Here is a 23,374-nt window from a genome sequence, read left to right on the forward strand (position 1 = left end):
AATATCAGTAAAATTCTGTGATATTTGTGTTTTTGCACAGTTCTTTACACTGTTTTTGTTTAAGTCTTGAATTTTTATATTGATGTTGATCATCACTTTATTTATTTGCATTACCATAGTTTGACACCCAATAGCCGATGTATTTTTCGTGCTGGGGTGTCGTTAAACATTCATTCATTCATTCATTCCAATAGCTGATGATTAATCAATCGATGTGCTCTAGTGGTTTCGTTAAACAAAACAAACTTCTTCTGTAGTACATGTATGTAGTGTACATGCTGTCTGGTTAACATAAAATTTGTAATATCCAATAGATGATGATTAATAAATCATTGTGCTCTAGTGGTGTCTTTAAACAAAATAAAACAAACTCTTTTTTTAGTATGTTTTTTATATGTTTTTAAAAATCTTTTTATGTTTTTAAAACCCCAGATCAATGTGAGAATGTCATGGATGGGGGAGCCTTGAATCATTGACGTGTTTGTATCATACTCATGTATATACATATACATATCCATACACTCATATATGCATACATGCACATACATATCATTTTTGTTACTTGTGCATGAGTAAGTCTTGATCTGAGGAGGAAAGAAAGAAAAAAGAAAAAAGAAAAAAAAACCGAACCGAAGAGGAGGAAGTAAGATGAAAATGCAGAAAAATTAAAGAATAAATGAATGAATAATTTTTTGTATGATTGGTTATGAGCAATATAAATAGGGTTGGCTTAAACACAATTTATTATCTGTCAAATATATGCCATATTTGGGATTGGCCAGCAGGTGTATTAGCTAGCCTGTATTAAATTATAATAAGTGAAGTTACCATAACTGAGTCGGTGTGAATCACCGGGTTTGTACTTGGCCTACGTACACGTACACATTAATTGCTTGGAGAGTGGTATAATTCTACGTACACGTACACATTAATTGCTTGGAGAGTGGTATAATTCTACGTACACGTACACATTAATTGCTTGGAGAGTGGTATAATTCTACGTACACGTACACATTAATTGCTTGGAGAGTGGTATAATTCTACGTACACCTACACATTAATTGCTTCAAGAGTGGTATAATTCTACATACACGTACACATTAATTGCTTCAAGAGTGGTATAATTCTACGTACACGTACACATTAATTGCTTCGAGAGTGGTATAATTCTACATACACGTACACATTAATTGCTTCGAGAGTGGTATAATTCTACGTACACGTACACATTAATTGCTTGGAGAGTGGTATAATTCTACGTACACGTACACATTAATTGCTTGGAGAGTGGTATAATTCTACGTACACGTACACATTAATTGCTTGGAGAGTGGTATAATTCTACGTACACGTACACATTAATTGCTTCAAGAGTGGTATAATTCTACATACACGTACACATTAATTGCTTCAAGAGTGGTATAATTCTACGTACACGTACACATTAATTGCTTCAAGAGTGGTATAATTCTACGTACACGTACACATTAATTGCTTCAAGAGTGGTATAATTCTACATACACGTACACATTAATTGCTTCGAGAGTGGTATAATTCTACATGTATATCAGGGCTTCTAGAATTTTTATAAAATCCACTAGCCATGGGATCAGTGATTTTTTCTTTTTTTTACTAGCCACAATTAAAAATTCACTAGCCCTACTTTACTTTAAGTTAATACAATCTTATTAAATAATAGTAATTATAGTAATAATCAGATATTTCACCTGAAGAAGGAGATAGAGATCAAAAACACTAACATTGAGTATTGGGGAAGGATATTCATATTTACAAAATAGACTTTAACTGCAACCTTTGACAAATTTTGTTCACTAGCCATCTGGCATGGCAATAGTAGTTATTTACTAACCCAACCTTGAATATCACTAGCCATTGGAGGGGCTATCATAATCTAGAAGCCTTGTATATATTATAACATCTGCTGTTGATTGCTGCATCTCATTCAGATCTATTTATTTATTAGTCCCCTACCAGTCCAACCAGAGAGGAATACATGTACTTTTGTCAGACAGTGTTCCAAATACAGTTTTCCGGATTTTGGTTCACAGTGTAACAAGTTACTGAGTTGAAATTTTGTATATAGCTTTATCATGTACTGTAACCGTTATAAATCAAATTTGAGTTTCATGGCAATTTTGATGCACGGTCTGTTTAGGATTGATCCCCATCATTGGGTTATTTCTAGTGCATCACGACTGGTATATCAAAGGCTGTGGTATGTGCTGTCCTGTCTGTAGGATGGTGCAAATAAAAGATTCCTTGCTACTAATAGGAAAATGTAGCAGATTTCTTCTCTATAGATACATCAATAATGACCAAATGTTTGACATCGAATAACAGATGATTAATAAATCAATGTGTTCTAGTGGTGTTAAAGAAAACAAACGGTTTTTTCCTCTCTAAGACTATGAACCATCACACGCGAAAACCTACAACTTAGCATGACGTCAGAAACTGCGCAAAGTTTTGACGTCACATGTAAACGCGGAAGTAAAATTTGACATGCTTTTGCGTTGTTTGTTTTGAAGAATTTAGAAGATGACATCTTCTTCTTTACATGAAGATTAGTTTGAAGTAAACATGTATCTGTATGTACAATAGTGTTTGGTTACTATTTTGTATTTTGTACCTGAGAACATTGGTCGAGATGTTAGCGATACCATTAGTACTTTGATACACATATACAAGCATAGGGAGAAGTCCTATATATCGATATGGTATGCGAGTATTGCACATTTTTATAACGTACATGATTATACATAGCATAAAGTTTAGCAACTTTTCCAGAAGTTATATACAATATTCATAAGTTAGACCAAACATCAAATTAGGATCGTATCGGGTTGCATGGGTCTACCTGTTCTGCGAACTACAATCAACACCACTATTTCTACTCCTATTTCTGTTTATAATCTAAATAATGAAAACTAAATCATTTCCTACAAAATATATATATCCTCGCGGTATGGGTTTTGACGCAGATAAGCAACGATCTCAGGTAGTGTAAAAATAACAATGTTTTTCTTGATATTATTTACAGAGACATAACCTAATGTATATACAGCGCTCAATTTTTACGGTCGTCCGGTCGTCTGTGACGACCTAATATTCAGTCGGGCAACTTAATTCTATGATACTAATTGCCCGTCGAACGACTGACTTTTGTTTAAACACCAAAAGGAGTTGTGTCGCATAATAATGTGCAGTTTCCTTGCCCACAATCGCTTTTAAGCTGTCATTATCTAAAGTAGAGGGGATGATTTTCCGCGATCACGAAAAACACGGACGGAATCGCGGAATTCAGTAACTGAAACGGTATTCGTGATTTAAAAAAAAAAAAACTTCAAAAGTTGTATTTCTGGTTCAAGCACCATTATAAATCTTTTTGGTAGTTTTAAGATTCAATATTAATAATATACGCATATAGTGTTTTTGTATGCCAACTTTCGTATGCCTAAACACTACCAGAACCGTTCATTCTCGGAAGTTACGCTGTAAGCTTGTAACAAAGCATGTTGACTGTTTACCCGTGTCACTTTACACAGTAAAATTTAATTTGAAATATAAAAATAAACATAAACTAATACAATTTTAGAATGTTTATTTTTATATAACAAGATTTCTAGTATGTTCAATTTCATTATTTTTTAATAATACTTATTACGATTCGTAAGCATAACCGATTTACACAACGCTTTCGTTGGAAAACATAATTTTCGTAAACCTTTGGGCATATTCGTTAATCTGTCTGTACAGAAGCAATTCACATTTATAGTCGCTCCCACAGAGAACACCTTTTTTCATGCTATGGAATTTAATACATATTATTTATTTCTGAACCGATTGTTTTCTAAATTGCACACAAAAATAGCATGTAGCACATGCTACGTCCCGCGCTTCAGGGGGTCCCGCGGTGAGTAATTGTGTACATTTATTTTCCCCAGGTAATTTTTCCCCTCTCCCCAAAGGGGTTGAAAAATATATATCTTGGGAATTGGGCCCCGCTGTTATTTGTGCTATTGGCCCCGCGAATCCTTAAACTGGTTCTGAATACATAATTCTAAACAATTGTTGTTTTTTGTTGTTGTTTTTTTGGGTTTTTTTTGGTTTTTTAAAGGCCTTCATTTAAAAGTTATAAAACAATGTCGAAACTGTAAACGATTGATAGAACAGTGCTTAGTGTCGGTTCACTACCGCTGGCCTATATCCAGCTTGACCCGACCACGTTTGAATATGTAATTTGTGCACACGGCACGCTAGTTAGGTTACAGAGAAACATACATGTGTAATCGAGTGGGTACTAGTAATTCTTACTTGTGCACTTTTTTTTTTTGGTTCACGTTTTGTAATCATACTGGACCAAATAAAATGTTATCATGTATTTATTTATTTATATATTTTTGGCAACTAATGTAAGATTACAAACAATGCATTACCAAGTTCTTGTTAATATTTTCATGAAAATAGCGGGGTTTGTCAAATGTGTGTTTTGTTTATGAATCTTAACCATAATCCATTAAATGAAATGAAACTGAAAGCCACACAATCAACAATTATGTATTGTTTGAATTTAAGGGAGAATGGATCTCTTTATTATTATTAAATACAAACAATAATTAACAGTAATTAAGTTTGTAACTTTGTTTTATCTGCGGCTTATGTACGGACGAAGGTCGAAACTTTGTCTAAAACCAAGTGGTGCGGTTTATACACCAATGCGTGTAATAGGCCAGAAAATATGGTACATCACTTTTTTAGTCTTTATTAGTGGCAAGTAAACATTACTTAACTTCTTCTTTTTTTAAGTTTGTGTCAACAAAAATGTTTACAGGTATTTAAAAAATAGCAATAGCCAACAAGCTCAGAGCTGGAACAATAAAACACAATGCAGGGCTCGAAATGCAGTGTTAGTACATGCACCGGTGCATGCTGATTTTTGCGTGTGCATGTAACTTTTAAAACTGGGTCCACGTGGTGCATGCTAATATTTTTCAAGTACTGTGTATTGCGTATACTAGTATCCTGTTGTCTACCAGATTCAGACTCAAGTTGTTGAATTTTGTGTATGTATTTCGTAATCTGTTCTCCACATGAAAACGATAACTTTTATCTTATGGGCGCATCCATTTTGTATCCCATAATCCTACTTACAACAATGGCACCCTTTCGGTCATTTCCGTGAAATACATTTGCAGAAATTGCTGGCAATATCTCGGTTATATCCGTGAATGGTATTAGGGAAGGTGGTCGAGACCGACTTTGGGGTATCCACGCGCATAACACAGTTGTTGTCGTCACTGACAAATTGAACTCCGCCAGATCTGTGATCAATACAAAGCACCGTAACTGCCTTGAACATTTTCGACCTCAGATATGGGCACTTGATCAGATGATTGCGAACGTGCAGGTGCGTTACTCGCGTAGTTGACTCGAAGTCAGCCAGTGATTATTTCAATCGCAACTTCTCGTCGAATTCCGTAGGCAAATTTATATTATACCAACAGATCTTATCGAGTTAAAAAAGTTGATAACTTGCTTAATACAAAACACAAATATTTGTACGTTTTTGTAATAGGCCTATTATAGATTTCTGTAAGGCGTTTACTTTGGGTGAAATTTTCAAATTTGATCAAGAATCAGTAATAAACGCAGTTGTATAACGTTCCAGTAAATAAATATAGGTATTGCCGAATAATTCCGAATAGCATCGTATAAAAACAAAAAACGAAGTTGCCTTATTTTTGGTGCATGCAGAAGTTTAATGGTGCATGTAACTTTTTTTTTGAGCATGCACCTGGTGCATGTAGATTTTTTTTTCCATTTCTAGCCCTGAAATGGATATAGTTTATAATAATAAAACATGACACTAATTAACACACAAAAAGGAAAAAAAAACCACACAGAATTTGCAAAAATCTGAAACGGAATGTGGCAAAATCTGAAACGGAAAATCATCCCCTCTACTAAAGTATCAGTCGAAATCACGTGGGTTTGTTTGCCACTCGGAACTCCTCGGCCGATTCTGTGAGACATCAGGAAAAATCGTAATCAGCTGAAGTATTCCGAATAGTAAACATTCCAGTGCATTCCATTGGAACATAGAGTGCATTAGATTAGAAAATAGCTGATGTGTCGCCAAATCACAACAATCTTAAGCAATTAGGCCCTATGTGTACATGTGTATAACTACAAACATTTAAAAACATTATTAAAAAGTAATGTATTTTATTGTCAGACAGTACATATTACATTTTACATTGACAACATATTAATTCCAAACCTGTTGGTTACTGTTTTATTGGAATATAAATATAACTCTAGTTTCAAAATACGGATAAAATCAGGGCAACCAAATTTTTGGAGGGGCAACCTCAATGTGAACCCATACTTGCCCTCCGGGCAAGCAACCAAAATCCTTAAAATTGAGCACTGATATATATCATTAAAAATAAACATTAAATTCAATATATAGTGAGATTTTTGTTTCAGCTTACATGTGCATATACTGTAATATTGTAACCTTTTTGATGCAGTATGTATTTTGATGCAGAACATCCAGATAAGTTGTGAATGACCAATGTTCAAGAAAAACAACTCCAAACAACTGGAAACGATTGATGGTGGTCCATAAATTCCATATTAATAAGACACATAAAAAAGAACACAATTAAATACATTTTAACCAGATTGTCACCTGTAAACCATATAGCCCAGTGCAAACATAGTCAATACTTGTACCTTGATAGGGTGGGAGTAAATCTGACAGCCATTCGAGATGTTTTTGTTTGTTTATTATTAGTATTATTCAAAACAATGTCCACTTTACATTTGATGTGAAATAGATGTTAGTTTAAGATGTAATATACACCTGAACGTCATTTAATCCTGATCCAGTATAATTCTATGTATAGTGCATATAAAATAAAGACAGGGGATTCATTCGGACATCCATAAAAATAGATTGACATAGAGATGATCTAATTGTCTTGTGTTTATTTCAATAGTAGCAGACGACAATGTTTCGTGCAGCAGGTGAGTAAAATTCATTAAGAAAATTTGGAAATAGAGGGATGTTTATGTATGTTTAAAAAGTGCCTTACGGAAAATAATACTTTTAATTACATGGCATTTTTAATTGTTTATACTTACCGCAGACTGGCAAATTGAAAACATTGCATTATTCTTATCAATAAAAAATACTTCCGTCAACAAAACATTTCTGCATTTGAAGTCATAGCTTTAATTTTATTATTATTATTATTATTATTATTACTGTGTGTGTATGTGCGTGCGTACGTGTGTGTGATAATTATTAAATTATTATAATATCTGTTCACTTTACTCACTTCACATCATTTGTATAGAAGGAGTTGGTTTTCTTTCCTTACAGATGTATATTTTAATTTTACAAGGCCTACTCTTTGAGGCACATTTTGGAATTCAAAATAGAAAAGCAAGACTAAGAACAGTAGAAACAGAAGAAACAGTATCTGTATTAGATGACGAGCGGGACGTAGTCCAGTGGTAAAGTACCCGCCTGATGCGCGATAGGTCTGGGATCGATCCCCGTCAGTGGAGCCATTGGGCTATTTCTCGTCCCATCCAGTGCACAACGACTGGCATATCAAAGGCCATGGTATGTGCTATCCTGTCTGTGGGATGGTGCATATAAAACATCTGTTGCTACTAATAGAAAAATGTAGCGGGTTTCCTCTGTAAGACTATAGGTCAATATTACCAATTGTTTGACATCCAGTAGCCGATGATTAATAACTCAATGTTCTCTAACTTAAACTTTAACTGTATTGGACGAATATGATAAATACAGTCCAGTAGATGTTGACAATAATACTGAACATAGAATCAAGCACTTATCTGGTGATAATACCAGTGAGCAGAATGACCCTGAACCTGATCCAATTAGCACATGTTACAGAAAGGATGCAGTGGATTGTCTTTTAGAAAATAATCTGAAAATCAAATTTAGTTGAGGGAAATGGTAAAAGAGCAGAAGGAAATGTAGGTCTACATAATATTCTCGCTGGGTAAAAATTAAAGGAGGGCGGAAGCCCCCTCCATCCGCCCCCTAAAAAAGAAACCAGAAAAGAAAAAGAAAGGTGGGAAACATGGGTTACCGTATAGGCTAGTCCGAGTACTTGGGCTACGTGTAGGCCTATCGTTGGGTATTGGTCGACTTTGCCAAAAGACATACCCCTTGTTTTAATATTATTTTAATAAAGATTTCAAGATATCTAAAAAAAAAAAAAAAAGGTGATCCCCATAATTGGGATAACATGTCTGTGTTCTTTTTATTTCTTCATCGAATGAATCGGTCGCACTAATATCACCAGGTGATAAAAGTAGTTTCGTTTATGTAAAGACGGTGTATATATAATTTTGCGTCCAAGAAAAATACTTTTCATGATAAAAACTGCAAAATTAAAAGTTTCAAATATTTTATAAATAATTAAAAATCATCGGTTACGACCAACTACATCTGCAATTGAGAACAAAATATCAGACGAAAGTTAGTGAACACAAAAGACTGATTGACCGAGGCTGTTAAAATAGTGTTAAATTATGTTACGGTAACTATCGTAAGCTACTGAAATTTTTCTACACCGCATCTTGTTTTCTTTGATGTCGAGTGTGCTGACTGATCAATTTTATTTTTCATCATGAAAAATGTTTTCAATATGAAATAGCAGAGCTGGGTTCTGTAAAATATAGTAGGATGTGGGAACATAAAGAGGGATGGAGAAAAATAAAGGGGGCGGGAAAATAAAGAGGGATGGAGAAAAATAAAGGGGGCGACAAAACACGAAAGTGGGGAGGCAAAATGCAATAGCGGGCCAGCTGCCCCGCTTAAATGGAGCAGCGAGAACACTTGTCAAAATAAACAAAACTAAATATAAAACCATTCAACCCTTTGTCTGTCCCAAGTACCAAGTTACAACATGCGATATCGTTCGACAGTACGACACCAACAAAATGTGAAATTACTCTATAGTGGATACAGGAATCTGAATAAAGTGGGGTGGGGTGCAATATGTAACAGAAATTGAAAAACATTGTTGCGAAATATTGTAGTTTGCTAAATTTCATATTATTAGTATTACATTCATGTATGGGATCTGTAGAGTTATTTAAAAAAAAATTTAATTGGAATATATCACTTTAAATTTAAAAAAAAATTAATTGGAATATATCGCTTTAAATTTTTTTTTTTTTAAATCGGAATATATAACTTAAAATACTGGGTAAAAATAAAATAACAAAGTACCGATTCCAAATCAATTGATTTCATTGAAATTGGGTGGGAAGTAACCTAAAATAAAGTAATAACGTTGAAATTTCATTTTGATGCCATCAACTTTGATTTTGAAAATGTGACGTCATTAATGCTGTATTTTTACAAGATACAATTAAGATAGAGCTCAAATACCTGAGATTTAGTTTTGTAAGGTTATTACCTTTTATTTACCAAAAAATAAGATAAACTTTTTTTTTTTGCTAAGTTGTAGGTTTTCCCATGTGATGGCTCATATGTCAATAATGACCAAATGTTAGACATCCAATAGCTGATGATTAATAAAATCAATGTGCTCCAGTGGTGTTAAACAAAGCAGACTTTTTTTCCCTCTCTGACTATATGTAAGTTGAATAAGACTAGTCAATAATGACCAAATGTTTGACATCCAATAGCCAATGATTAATAAATCAATGTGCTCTAGTAGTGTCAGACACTTTTAACATTTAACTTCCAAATGTAAGAGACAATTAACAGTACCGGTACACTACTTCTTGTAAATGTCATAAAACAAAACAAACATTTTATTTTGTTTTCAAATGTGCTGAGGTGTCATTAAGCAAACATTCCTTTCCTTTACACACATACACTGGGCCATGTTACAATCACCATTATCTCAACAACACAAGAAACCTGCTGGTTAAGAAAATGCAGGGAGGAGAAGAGGGAGGGAGGGATGGGTGGGGGACAGAGCTGTTCTTCAACAAACATTTCTTTCCTTTACACACATACACTGGGCCATGTTACAATCACCATTATCTCAACAACACAAGAAACCTGCTGGTTAAGAATGTGCAGGGAAGAGAAGAGGGAAGGAGGGATGGGTGGGGGACAGAGCTGTCCTTGAACAAACATTCATTTCCTTTTCACATATACTGGGCCACCCTACATCAGCATTATCAAAAAAAAAAAAAAAAGATGATGGTTGAGAATGTGCAGGGAGGAGAAGAGCGAGGGATGGATAGGGGAATAGAGCTGTCATTGAACAAACATTCATTTCCTTTTCACATATACTGGTCCATGCTACAATCACCATTATTAAAAAACACACAAAAAACCCCAAACAAAACCTGCTGGTTAAGAATGTGCAGGGAGGGGGTCACAGAGCTGTCCTTGAACAAATATTCCTTTCCTTTTCACATATACTGGGCCATGCTACAATCCCCGGGGCAGGACGTAGCCCAGTGGTACAGCGCTCGCTCGATGCGCAGTTGGTCTAGGATCGCTCCCCATCGGTGGGCCCATTGGGCTATTTCTCGTTCCAGCCAGTGCACCACGACTGGCGTATCAAAAGCCGTGGTATGTACTACCCTGTCTGTGGTATGGTGCATATAAAAGATCCCTTGCTGCTAATCGAAAAGAATAGCCCATGAAATGGCGACAGCGGGTTTCCTCTCTTAATATCTGTGTGGTCCTTAACCATATGTCTGACGTCATATAATCATAAATAAAATGTGTTGAGTGCGTCGTTAAATAAAACATTTCTTACTTTCTTTTGCAACAATCACCATTATCAAATCAAAAAAAAATCTGCTGGTTAAGAATGTGCAGAGATGTGAAATGGGCGGGGGACAGAGCTGTTCTTTAATAAACATTCCTTTCTTTTTCATATACTGGGCCATGCTACAATCACCATTATAAAATAAAAAAAGAATCTACTGGTTAAGAATGTGCAGAGATTTGAAATGGGCGGGGGACAGAGCTGTTCTTCAACATTCCTTTCCTTTTCACATATACTGGCCCATGCTACAATCACCATTATCAAAAAAAAAAAAATCTGCTGGTTAAGAATGTGCAGAGATGTGAAATGGGTGGGGGACAGAGCTGTTCTTCAACATTCCTTTCCTTTTCACATATACTGGGCCATGCTACAATCACCATTATCAAAAAAAGAAACAAGAAAAAAAGCTGCAGGTTAAGAATGTGCAGGGAGGGGAAGAGGAAAGGAGGGGGTCACAGAGCTGTCCTTGAACAAACATTCCTCTGATTTCCTTTCCGATCTCCGTAAGTGGTTTTAATTTTCGAGCACACAAACCTGAAAGGTAGGAACATCGTTTGCTGATCTGAGTGTTTTACCTGGTGTTACGGAGCGCGGCGTTTAGCTCCGGTTCACTGCACGCGGCCCGTCAGCCTAGCGACATTCCTCAGGCTTTCTACATTCTCCAGTCGCCACTATCACACAAGTAGGCAGGACAGCAGGGGAAAAACGTAGTTTACTGGAAATAACTTGTCAACATTTGATTGTGTGCGAGTCTCCAGCTAATACAGGGTCGTTCTGTGATTGAATAATCGAATCATCATCACTGACAGATGTGAGAAAAATCGGATGCTAAGTGTAATGCTGAAATATAACAGTAACTAAACAACAAATAAATGACTACAAATCATGCAGGATTAAATAAACAAATGACAAAAAGTATGATTAAAAGTAGTTTACTGGAAATAACTTGTCAACATTTGATTGTGTGTGAGTCCAACTCACACAGGATCGTTGTGTGATTGAATAATGAGATGTGTGAAAAAGTTAAAAGTACATTGATTAATTAATCATTGGCTATTGGATGTCAGACATTTGGTAATTCTTTTACATATACCCTTAGAGAGGAAACCCGCTACATTTTTTCCATTAGTAGCAAGGAATCTTTTATATGTACCATCCCACAGCCAGGATAGCACATACCATGGCCTTTGATATACCAGTTGTTGTGCACTGGCTGGAACGAGAAATAGCTCAATGGGCTCACTGACAGACTGCACATCAAGCGGTCGCTTTACCACTGGCTATACATCCTGTCCCTCTCCGGACAAAAGTCTCACACAATCATCTTCAAAGTCGATGTAGTCATTGATTGTAGACAATATGGTCTGTAGTATACATTACCATTAGACATTTAATGTCACAGAGAATGAGTTATCGATATAATTACCGGCCAGAAATAACCATGTGGTTAGTGGATACATAAGTTCATTAATTGTGAATTGCTCTGATGCTGGGTTTAAAGAGAGGCACTGATACATGTACTGGTGTAACATCTTATCAGTGTTACTGTGGAGATGGACAATACTACATGTATGTAATGGCTGTGAGATATAGAATTTATCTTATAGGTCATCTTAAAACATACTTGTGTATATACACACCCCTGGAAGCAAACTGGATACAAATAAGGTCTAAGATAACTGGGGCCTTTATTCACCAAACTCTTGCAGTTTTGCGATCTTTCGGTGAATGTAAAACAGTAAAAAGACATGTTAAAGGGACAGACCCTAGGTTTTAAACACTACAGTTTATTTGTCACTGTTAGAGCCGTTTATGATCATTGAAATCAGACACTGTTTATATTTTATTGTTATGATTATCCATTTCCGTAGAACCGAAGTGTGTCTAGTCATCCTGTTGTTTCTAATACCACAAAAAATCGTTTTCATATTTTTAAAAACGCACATGCATCTCATAAGTAGGGGTTATTGATTCGAGTTCTAGTCTGTTTTTTAAGAATATTTCCCGGTTTTAACATCACAGACTTTTCTTTCACTCTGATGCAACTTCAACCGGCCTCGGTGGCGTCGTGGCAGGCCATCGGTCTACAGGCTGGTAGGTACTGGGTTCAGATCCCAGTCGAGGCATGGGATTTTTAATCGAGATACCGACTCCAAACCCTGAGTGAGTGCTCCGCAAGGCTCAATGGGTAGGTGTAAACCACTTGCACCGACCAGTGATCCATAACTGGTTCAACAAAGGCCATGGTTTGTGCTATCTTGCCTTTGGGAAGCACAAATAAAAGATCCCTTGCTGCCTGTTGTAAAAAGAGTAGCCTATGTGGCGACAGCGGGTTTCCTCTAAAAACAGTGTCAGAATGACCATATGTTTGACGTCCAATAGCCGATGATAAGATAAAAAATCAATGTGCTCTAGTGGCGTCGTTAAATAAAACAAACTTTACTTTACTTTACTGATGCAACTTTATCCAAATGTGCTACAGGTTTGTAGATTAACTAAACTTATAGTGTCCATATTTATGAGTTAAAACTAGAGTCTGCGTCTTTAACACTATGCGATGTCGCTTAAGGAAGCTTATGGGAGCTTTGTGAATTAGCCCCTGGTTTTTAATGGACAAATATGTACATGCATTGATATACAGCCCTCTGTTAACCTTTCCATCTAGGACTAGTAAGAGCTGGATGGCACCTTTTATTTTTTTATTTACAGCCAGTTAGTATGAAATGTAGGTGCCAAATGGAAACAAATTGTTGCATTGTAGAGGGCTGATAGTGTTCTGTTTTTTGCATATATTGCTATCGATTAGGTAGCACAATTTTTTTTAAAACTTAAAATAGTTTCATATTGGACTACAGGTTTTGCTGCAGGTAGTTTCTAGAGAGAGACAGAGAGGTGGAGAGTGAGAAAAGAGAGAAAAGAAAGAGAGAGATTTGGGGGGAGGGAGGAGGGAAGGGGGAACCTGCTGCTCTCACATATTGCTAGGCTCAGACTACCAACTGCCACAACAAAGTTGGCCAACTTTCTGCTGTCACGATTTCTACAACTGTCCACTTGCTAGTCTGAACGCTCTTACAACTCTATTCTCGTCATATTTATAACCAACTCATTGTTAATCTGAGTGCACACATCGTAAGTGGGGAGTTCAGAAAATTACAACACAACCGTCGAGTTGGCCGACTTTCTGCAGGCAGTTGGTAGTCTGGTCCTAGCATAAGATACATATAGATATTGATTGTGCATCAGACATACACTTTACCACAGGGCTACAACCCAGTCTTGTTTGAAACCGGTAATTTTTCACTAATCTGATGCACATAGATTTTAGAAATCAGGCAGATGAATTAAACACTAATATTTGGGTCGAGATCATTTTATATTGCCACACACACACTCGCCTGTCTTGTCATTCTAAAAATATGTGTGTATTGTACGTGTAAAACCAGTTCCTCTTGCCAATGTATTCCTGTACTACATTAACATAAACCTGGTCATTCACAAACACTCTTGGTGATTTGAATGCCAGATAGGATACAGAGCGTATTACGCCAGCAATACTATAGTCATATAAGGTTATATACACGGGGATATTATAGGCCAAATTTATAAAGCCTGTTTTGACTTACACTAGTGTAACCGTGCATTTACAGTGCTTAAACACGTGTGTTTAAGAAAAACAGGCTCAATAAATATTTTATACAAAGAATTTTGTAGTCATTGGTCATTGTTAGGGCTATTTTAAACATATAGCCACATAGTGGAGAATGTACAAGGAAGTGTAGATTTGTGAAAAATAATTCATGAACCCTAAAGAGGCAGCGTAATTATTTTTCATGAATCCGCGCTTTGCACCTTTTTCTCCAACTTTATTTACATGTGTTGTTCATAAATTTTTTTAAATGTGATTGCAAAATTAACTAAATTAATTTATATATTTGTATTGAAAATAAATTGGTTAAAATATGGTATATTTACAAAATTAATAACCCAAAATAACAGATTCCTTTGTGACCTAACAGACAATTTAGCCACTACATTCTAAGCAGCAGATGGCTGTTATTAGGTGTGATACACATGCCCATAACAGAGGCCTAGCTTCCTTTTATGCAGGTACGCAGCTGTGTACCACCTGATATTACAGATATTTTGTTTAAATTAAAATATATGATGATGTGCATGTATAGGGGTAGGGGGCACAGCCAATAGCATTTTATTCCATCGCCGAAAAAGTCTGTGTACCACCTGAAAATCCCAAGCTACAATGTATGCCCCTGCATAACCCCCGCACCCCCATTTTTATCAGACTGAAAATAGGACAGGGCATGGGTCTTTGAGGGCAGGTACATGTACATGTCTAACTGACGCAGGGTATTTTTAAGATTAAGTATTTGTAATATGAGAAGTAGATTTTTTGATAAAACATTAAATAATAAACGCGACAAAGAAAGTACTGCAGTAATATAAATATTTTCAAAGGTTTAAATGAAGTGAAACTTTTCTAGACTGGATCTTTTCTGGAAACCTAATATTTGTCTGATTTAGACAGGATCCTGTATTTAGAGGGTTGTAGAATTTAGAAAATTCAGGACTATAAACTGGCCAGTTTTGATAGGATTCCAGTTTGTTCAGGGTCGAGTTTAGACAGGTTTCACTGTAGTAGGAAAAGAGATTGAGGAAAAGATAGGTTCCTGCAATTTTTAAAATTTGTAGATAGGGTTGTGAAATATTCTTCCTACTAAAAGCTAGACCTGTTTATGTATATGACATTGAAGAATGGCTTGAAAGTAAGGCTAAAAAGGAAATATGTATGTTTCTGGTTTTCTGACTTGCCCTAATTTTATATGTAGCTACCCAGAAATGTGTTGTAGCTAAAAAAAAAATTAAAAATCAGCAAACAAAATTCAGAACCCCTCAGTTTTTTTGGCTTGATTAGATTTAAAAAATATATATTTCTGCCTACCTACCCTATTTTTTTTCAAGGATTTAAACCTGAAACACATTTTTTTTTTTAGGCCTAACAAAATAGTTTTTGTAGATTGTGCTTTCCATAGAAATCTGACACAGCATGATAGACTATGTTTGAGGTATTTTCACCATTTTCAGGGCACTTCCCACCACCCATTAAAAACAAATAAAGTAACTGAAACTATAACAATGATACTTTATTAATTAATAATGCATATACATTTTCTGATGGTTTTATAAAGTAATTTTAGAATTACTTTTTGAAAAAGGCTAGTTTAATCTCAGGGCAGCATGACACTGATTAAGGCAAGCTGGTGCTAGACTATTGAAGCATGGTGCCGTGCCAAGTCAAAAAAACTTGCGAAAAGACAAGTAGATATGTTCACTGGTATTGATTATGTTTCGTTTTTATCACGCCAATTTACCAAGCTTCACCGATTTTGTTCCGTGCTTGGCAGGAGCCGAGGAGGCTACATAAAAATTGTTTTAAGTTTATATTCTTTTCCAGGATTAAACTAAAATAATTGTAACTGCTTTGTCTGCAGAAAATATTTACATGGAAATGGTTTTAATATTCCTTTTCAGGGTTTTTAATACTAAAATAATTTAACTGCTTAATTTGCCTGAAGAAAATATTTACTGTACATGAAAACTGTTTTATGTTATTCTTTTCCAGGCTTTTATTAAGTTTTAATACTAAAATAATATAACTGCTTAATTTGCCTGAAGAAAATATTTACATGAAAACTGTTTTTATGTTTAAATTCTTTTCCAGGCTTTTATTTTAGTTTTAATACTAAAACAATTTAACTGCTTAATTTTTAATGTAAATATTTACATGAAAATTGTTTTAAGTTTATATTCTTTTCCAGGCTTTTAATACTAAAATAATTTAACAACTTAATTTGTCTGTAGCAAACATTTACATAAAACTGGTTTTGGGTTGATATAATTTTCACAGCTTTTCAAAAATAATTATTTGTTTTAGCAAACAATTTGAACTTTCTTTTTAAGAATTCCACCTCATGTCTACCAATCCCCACACCTCCCCAAACAAACCCAAACTGTTACACATGTATCTAAGTTTATTAACTTTTCCAGAACTAGAAATGCCACAATGTATATTGAAGGGAATTTATAATATAATTAATGTTTTGTAAGCACCATATTTTATGAAATCGCGGGTGGGATCAGACTCAGTTGGTAGAGAGCTCACACAAGGTTCTTTGGTCATAGGATCAAACCTCCTTGGTGGACCCATTCTCTGGTAAACCAAAGGTTATGGTTTATGCTGTCCTGTCAGTGGCTTGCTAGAACCTACGCATATGTCATCATCTTAGAATAGGATGTGCCAAAAGTAGGAGTTTTTCTGGGGAAGTTGCAGTAACTTTTCTATAGGCTGCTACTATACATTCTCCCAGACCAGTGGAATACATGTATTTCTTAACATTTCTATAGGCTGCTACTATACAGTCTCCCAGACCAGTGGAATACATGTATTTCTTAACTTGTTACGGGTGGAACGTAGCCCTGTTGTAAAGCTTTTGCCCGATGTGCGGTCATTCTGGGATCGATCCCTGTCGGTGGACCGATTGGGTTGTTTCTTGTTCCAGCCAGTGCACCACGACTGGTGTATCAATGGGTGTGATATGTGCTATCCTGTCTGTGGGATGGTGCTTATAAAATATACCTTATTACTAATGGAAAAATATAACATGTTTCGGCTGTAAGACTATATATGTAAAAATTACCAAATTATTTACATCCTTTAGCCGATGATTAATTAATAATATGCTCTAATAGAATACTGTCATTAAACAAAACAAAGTTTAACTTTTTTAACTTGTTTAAAAAGACTGTTACTCAGATACATCTTAACAGTAGCGGAAAACTTGGGACAGTGCCTTTAATTAATGTTGTTCTATATATCACATACCGGTACATTTACAATACACATGCATATATATATATATATATATATATATATATATATATATATATATATAATAAAAGACTAAACCGTGTTTGGATTACCCAACCCTTGGGAACTGTCAATCAAACCCAACTGCCTGTACATTAAATCTGCTTGTTAACGTGTACACGGTGACTGCGCGGTGTGTACTGCCCTTCAAACAGAGTGTGTGTTTGCCTGTTGTGCAATATTATATAATGTTAAAACTTCTTATGCAAAGTTACAACTAGTAAATGCCTGGAGTACCCAATAGCCCCAGTAAATCTGTGTAATCTGACATAACACTGCCATGAGCAATTAGTATTCATACAGGCATTAACCCTTAAACTGCTATATCATTCTTTCGAGTGTGTACATACATGGGTACTTCATTATTCATACAGGCATTAACCCATAAATTGCTATGTCACTCTTTCGATTGTACGTATATGTACATGTATGTACATACATGTATAATATGTTGATTAATTGTTAAATTGTTTGTTGGGGATAAAAGCAGACATAAAAATCACACCAGTGGCTGGAAGTTACAAAAGCTGCTGTATTCCATAGGTTCTCCAAGGGGCTAAAGAGTTTCTCCTTCAGGGGTTCATCTGAAGGCCAGCTAAGTTGATTAGATATGGGTATAATGAAGTTGGCTGTTTATATCGTATTACCATAAAACAGTTTAGAAGTGTGACCTTTCTGACCCTTCTGTGTGCTTTATAGGCTCGGGACATAGCTCGCTTGATGATCGATCCTTGTTGGTTGACCCTTTGTTCTATTTCTCGTTCCAGCCAGTGCACTATGGTATGTGCTGTCCTGTCTGTGGGATGGTACATGTACAATGTATATAAAAGATCTCTTGCTACTACTAAACAAAATGTGGCTGGTTTCCTCTCTAAGACTATATGTCAAAATACCCAAATGTTTGACATCCACTAACCGGTGATAATTAATAGATCAATGTGCTCTAGTGGTGTCATTAAGAAAAACAAACACTTTGGAGTAATATGTTGATTAAGTGTTAAATTTTTGTTAGGGATAAAAGCAGACGTACAAACCTGCACTAAGATCAATAGATATGGGTATAGTTGTGTTGGCTGTTCATATTGTAATACCATAAAACAGTGTTAGAAGTGTGACCTATATCTGGCCTTTCTGTGAGATTTAGTGCTATAAGATGTCAGTGCTTTTATATTTTATTCATTTTAATATTTTTTTATGGCTAGTTTTCATTGTAACACTTAATGTACATGTACATGTATGTACATTTGTGTAATAGTGTAAATATACTGAATTCCACTGAAAACATGCCAGTCTGATTTATAGAATACACAACAAAGGCTAGGGAAGGACAACATCAATTCACTTGTGCAAGATAAACAGTATTGACGAGTAGCTCGTTGGGTATTCTCTTTATTACCCATTTTGAATATTTATGATTTTATGGAAGATTTTCGAATGATACTCTTGTTGAAAATAAGTTTGTAAGTGTTGAGGACAAGAGACAGTGTTGTCGTGGCTGTGATGTACATATCACTGATGATGTAAGTTAGTTGTTGGCATAACTTCCACCATGGAAACTATTCCTACACTCAGTTAACCACTTATATAGCGAAGCACTGTTTATGACATTAAAACATATCTAGGGGAAAATATAGTTTTTTTCTTTCCTTGGGGAAAGATCACTTTTCTTTCCTCACTTCTATCTGCCCATATGGGTAATAAATATAGAGCTGTGCAATAAAAGGAGATGAGAAGAAATTATAACAATATTTAACTGACCGTGTATAATTATTAATAGTCAATCTCCCATCTGGAAAGAAAAAAAGTAACATTTTTTGTTTCTATCACACCACTAGAGCATATTGATTTATTAATCATCGGCTATTCGATTTGGTAATTTTGACATATACATTGTAGTCTTAGAAGAAATCTCCTACATTTTCCCCTTAATAGCAAGGGATCTTTAATATATGCACACATATGCCACAGACAGAATAGCACACACCACAGCTTTTGATATGTAGTCGTGGTGCACTGGCTGAAACGAAAAATTGCCCAATGTTTATAGTCTTTGAGAAGACACCCACAACATTTTTCTGTTAGTAGTAAGGGAGCTTTTATATGCACCATCCCACACACAGGATAACATAAGACAGCCTTCGATTTACCAGTCGTGGTGCAATGGTTGGAATGAGAAATAGCCCAATGGTTATATAAAGAACACCCACTACAATTTTCCAGTATAGTAAAGGATCTTTTATATACACCATCCCAGAGACCGGATAGCAGTGTATATCACATACCACAGCTTTCGATATACCACTTGTACCAGTTGTGTTGCACTGGCTGGAATGAGAAATAGCCCAATGGGACTCGTTGAACAGTGAGGCCTGTTGATATGTAATTTATTTTGTGTGTGTGTGTGTGTGTAATGTATGTATGTATGTGTGTGTATGTATGTATGTATGTATGTGTATGTATGTATGTATTGATGTATGAACGTCTATATATTTTATGTATATAGAGGTTAACTGTTACATACATAGATATTAACACACTTAATCCTTTCTGGCCTCACAAATTGTCCCATGCCGTTGCTAGGACTCGAACCTGCAGCACCTAATCGCCCGCAATTTGCAAGACTAACCACGATGAACTCTAAGCTGAGGCATCCGTGTGTGTGTCTGTCTGTATGTATGTATGTATGTATGTATAATTCAACTCAGTTACACACTTGTATGTGATACACATAATATATATATATAGATATAGATATATATATGTAACATCAGAACAGACTGGATGTGATTCAAGCTGTGACACGCTGCAGGCGTATTACGTACAGGGGCACAATGCCACTAAGTCCATTGTTGATGTGCTGCTGGAGGTAAGAAATGAGAAGAGTCTTACCTATTGTCACGTCCTGTACATAAGGTTCGTGGATTAAATTATTTAGTCATGCCACGCTGGTGGCTGACCAGTGGAGCAGTTGGAGAATGGAGGTTTCACACACATTGCAGTTTGCACTGGCTGGTTATACACATGTGTCATGGGAACGTTCAACGACTGGCAACTTTGACAGTTTGTTTTTTCCGGCAGATCGACTGACTGAAATCTGGGGTTTTGTTTCTGACTCAGTAATGCAGACATTTTTGTGATTTAAAAAAAAAATGTTCACACTTGGCAGAGGGACGTATAAGCCGTATAATGGTAGGTTTGTGGTTACCGTTGTGTGATTGTTTTATAATGTTCCGGTAGATGTATAATACTATGTAGTTTAAAGGTAGGGTCAACTCAAACAAGAGCCTTGTGTTGGAAAGATACATACCCGGACCACCAACACATACTGACACTTTATCAAATGAAAAACGCGTAATTTTGGAGTTAATAAAAAAAAACATTTTTAGTTTTGTTTTTGTGAACTCCGGTGGTATAGCTTGGGGTGAAGTGACGTCAGCTCTGTCCATCTTCTCTGTGCACAGTGTAATCAAACGCTCTAATTTACAACAAGGCGCTTTGCTTTCATCAACCTGACATGACAAATGACATGATAGTATAATAAACGTTTTAACTAAATATATTTCAGGTAACATCAATAGAACGAAATGGAGTTATAGTATTTTTCTTTTTTTAAAAATCCAAAGGAAAAATGCATACTATTAGGCCTATTGGTAGAGCACGTTTGAGCAAAAACTACCACTCACGATACCCAAGTGATACTTTTCTTTTCTTTGAGACGACGTAATTGGTCAGTTTTGTGATTTTAGATGGCAAAGTCTACTTAATTAATCAAGGGTTTTACAGAATTACTTACAGTAATAAAGCAGGGCGGTTGGTAATGTCCATTACGATTTGAGGTGTATCCGTGCTGTCATCACACAGCACAGCTGTGATCTTCATAAAAGAAGCATGTCTTTTTAGTGTGTCTAGATACAGTGTCTGGGGACCGTCTGAATATACACCTGCCAATCAGGAACCACAGGTACAGGCCACGGAAAGAAAAGACCAGTTAACTAAGAAAACACTCCGATTATTATTTCAGTACGTGGGTTAATTTATGTACGAAACATAATACATATATTTCAGCACTTTGACAATGGTGGTTTATTTTGTATTGAATAATATATAATTGTTGTTGGTTTACTGGGATGGCTATTATTACAGAACATTGCGATGCATCCGCAAAAATTAGGTATGTTTTGTTTCTTCAGTTCGAAGACTAATTCCTGATGTGACACGTTAGGTATTACGTAACCAGCAGCTCGCCAGAGGGCGTATTCACAGGATGATACAAAATGGCTGCGCCCATTATATATAATAGCCGTCACATTTAACCCTTTTATTAATAACTACACGATTATACTTGTTGATATTAAGCAATAATGTGCATTATATATCGTTGAATATGCATACCAGGCCAAATGCCTTAATTGTTCCCTCCTTTAATATATACATATGTTACGTGTACATGTGACATGTTCCGGTAGATGTATAATATACAGTTTAATATATACACGTGTTACATGTACATGTGACATGTTCAGGTAGATGTATTTGAAGGTTTCATCACAAAATGCGATAAATGCCACTATACACACCCAATCCTAAAAACGTTTTATTCCAAACAACCATAAACACTACGCCAGTTTCTCTGCAATCTGCGATATATCCTCGGACAATCGTATCGCGTTTTGCTGAAAACTGAATTTGAACTTGTGTTTTGTCTACGTGTGAACAGTGTTTTGAGTGGTGTTCGCACAATGGTTTTTAAAATGGCGTTATCGCGTTTTGTGATGAAGCTCTTCATTTGTATATAGGCCTCTGATAATTCAAAATCAGCATGTCCCATTTATCGGTTACGCAGAAATAAATCCAGGTAACCCATTTAATTTTTGCGTAACCCGTTATATATCCAAGTTAATGGTGCTCCAAATTTTACACAAACAGAAAATGGGTTATGTAAAATTAGATTTGTCCGAGCAACGCGTGAACGAAATGATAGTTCTCTCGCAGTTTTCTGAGCCTGTGTGCAATATTATGTAATTTATATGTATGTACATGTTACAGTATATGTACACAACAGAACAACTTTATTTCACTGATGCCTCTATACAGTGACATATGAGGAGCATGTAACACAATATTTTGTAGCACGTGACAAGATTGGGTTTATAGGAGAAATAGAGAATAATACCTGAGTGGCCATTAGATACCATTTATCTCACAAATTGTTTTAAAATGTATCTAATGAGTGAAAGCGAGTTTGATGTGTTTTTAAACAATGAGTTGTGAGACAAATGGTATCTAACGGACCCAAATATATTATTCTATTTCTTACATATCCTCAAAAGCCAGGTTTTAAGCAAATATTAACATCTTTTTCAACTAAAAGATATTTACAACCCTTTGCACTTGTAGCTGACTTACTTGTCACAGACACATGATTGTCAGGTTAACTATACGTCACAGTGTAATCGATTTCCATTGTGTTGTTTTTCATTTGATATATGGCATTACATGGTGACCTGGGCCCGTATTTATCAAGGAACTTAAGTTTTTGAAATTGACTTATCTAAGTCAATAACTTAAGTTGGTATTCATCAAACAACTTAAGAAAAAC

General features: G+C 35.6%; 1 protein-coding gene across 7 annotated transcripts in view; it reads left to right on the forward strand.

Moving 5' to 3' along the window:
* Window positions 1-23,374, forward strand: part of LOC121387641 (advillin-like) — an 82,728-nt gene that overhangs the window by 12,362 nt on the left and 46,992 nt on the right. For 4 of the 7 annotated variants that reach the window (XM_041518814.1, XM_041518815.1, XM_041518816.1 and 1 more), the window contains exon 1: window positions 20,721-20,964. The exons of 1 other annotated variant lie outside the window; for it this stretch is intronic. In XM_041518814.1, the coding sequence (XP_041374748.1) occupies window positions 20,925-20,964 (40 nt within the window). In that variant the 5' untranslated portion in view covers window positions 20,721-20,924. Of the gene's footprint in view, window positions 1-20,720; window positions 20,965-23,374 lie in introns of those variants that run through there. 2 more of the 7 variants (XM_041518819.1, XM_041518820.1) reach the window with 2 other exon arrangements.

The sequence above is a fragment of the Gigantopelta aegis genome, chromosome 13 (genome assembly GCF_016097555.1).
Source record: "Gigantopelta aegis isolate Gae_Host chromosome 13, Gae_host_genome, whole genome shotgun sequence".
NCBI classification, from domain to species: domain Eukaryota; kingdom Metazoa; phylum Mollusca; class Gastropoda; order Neomphalida; family Peltospiridae; genus Gigantopelta; species Gigantopelta aegis.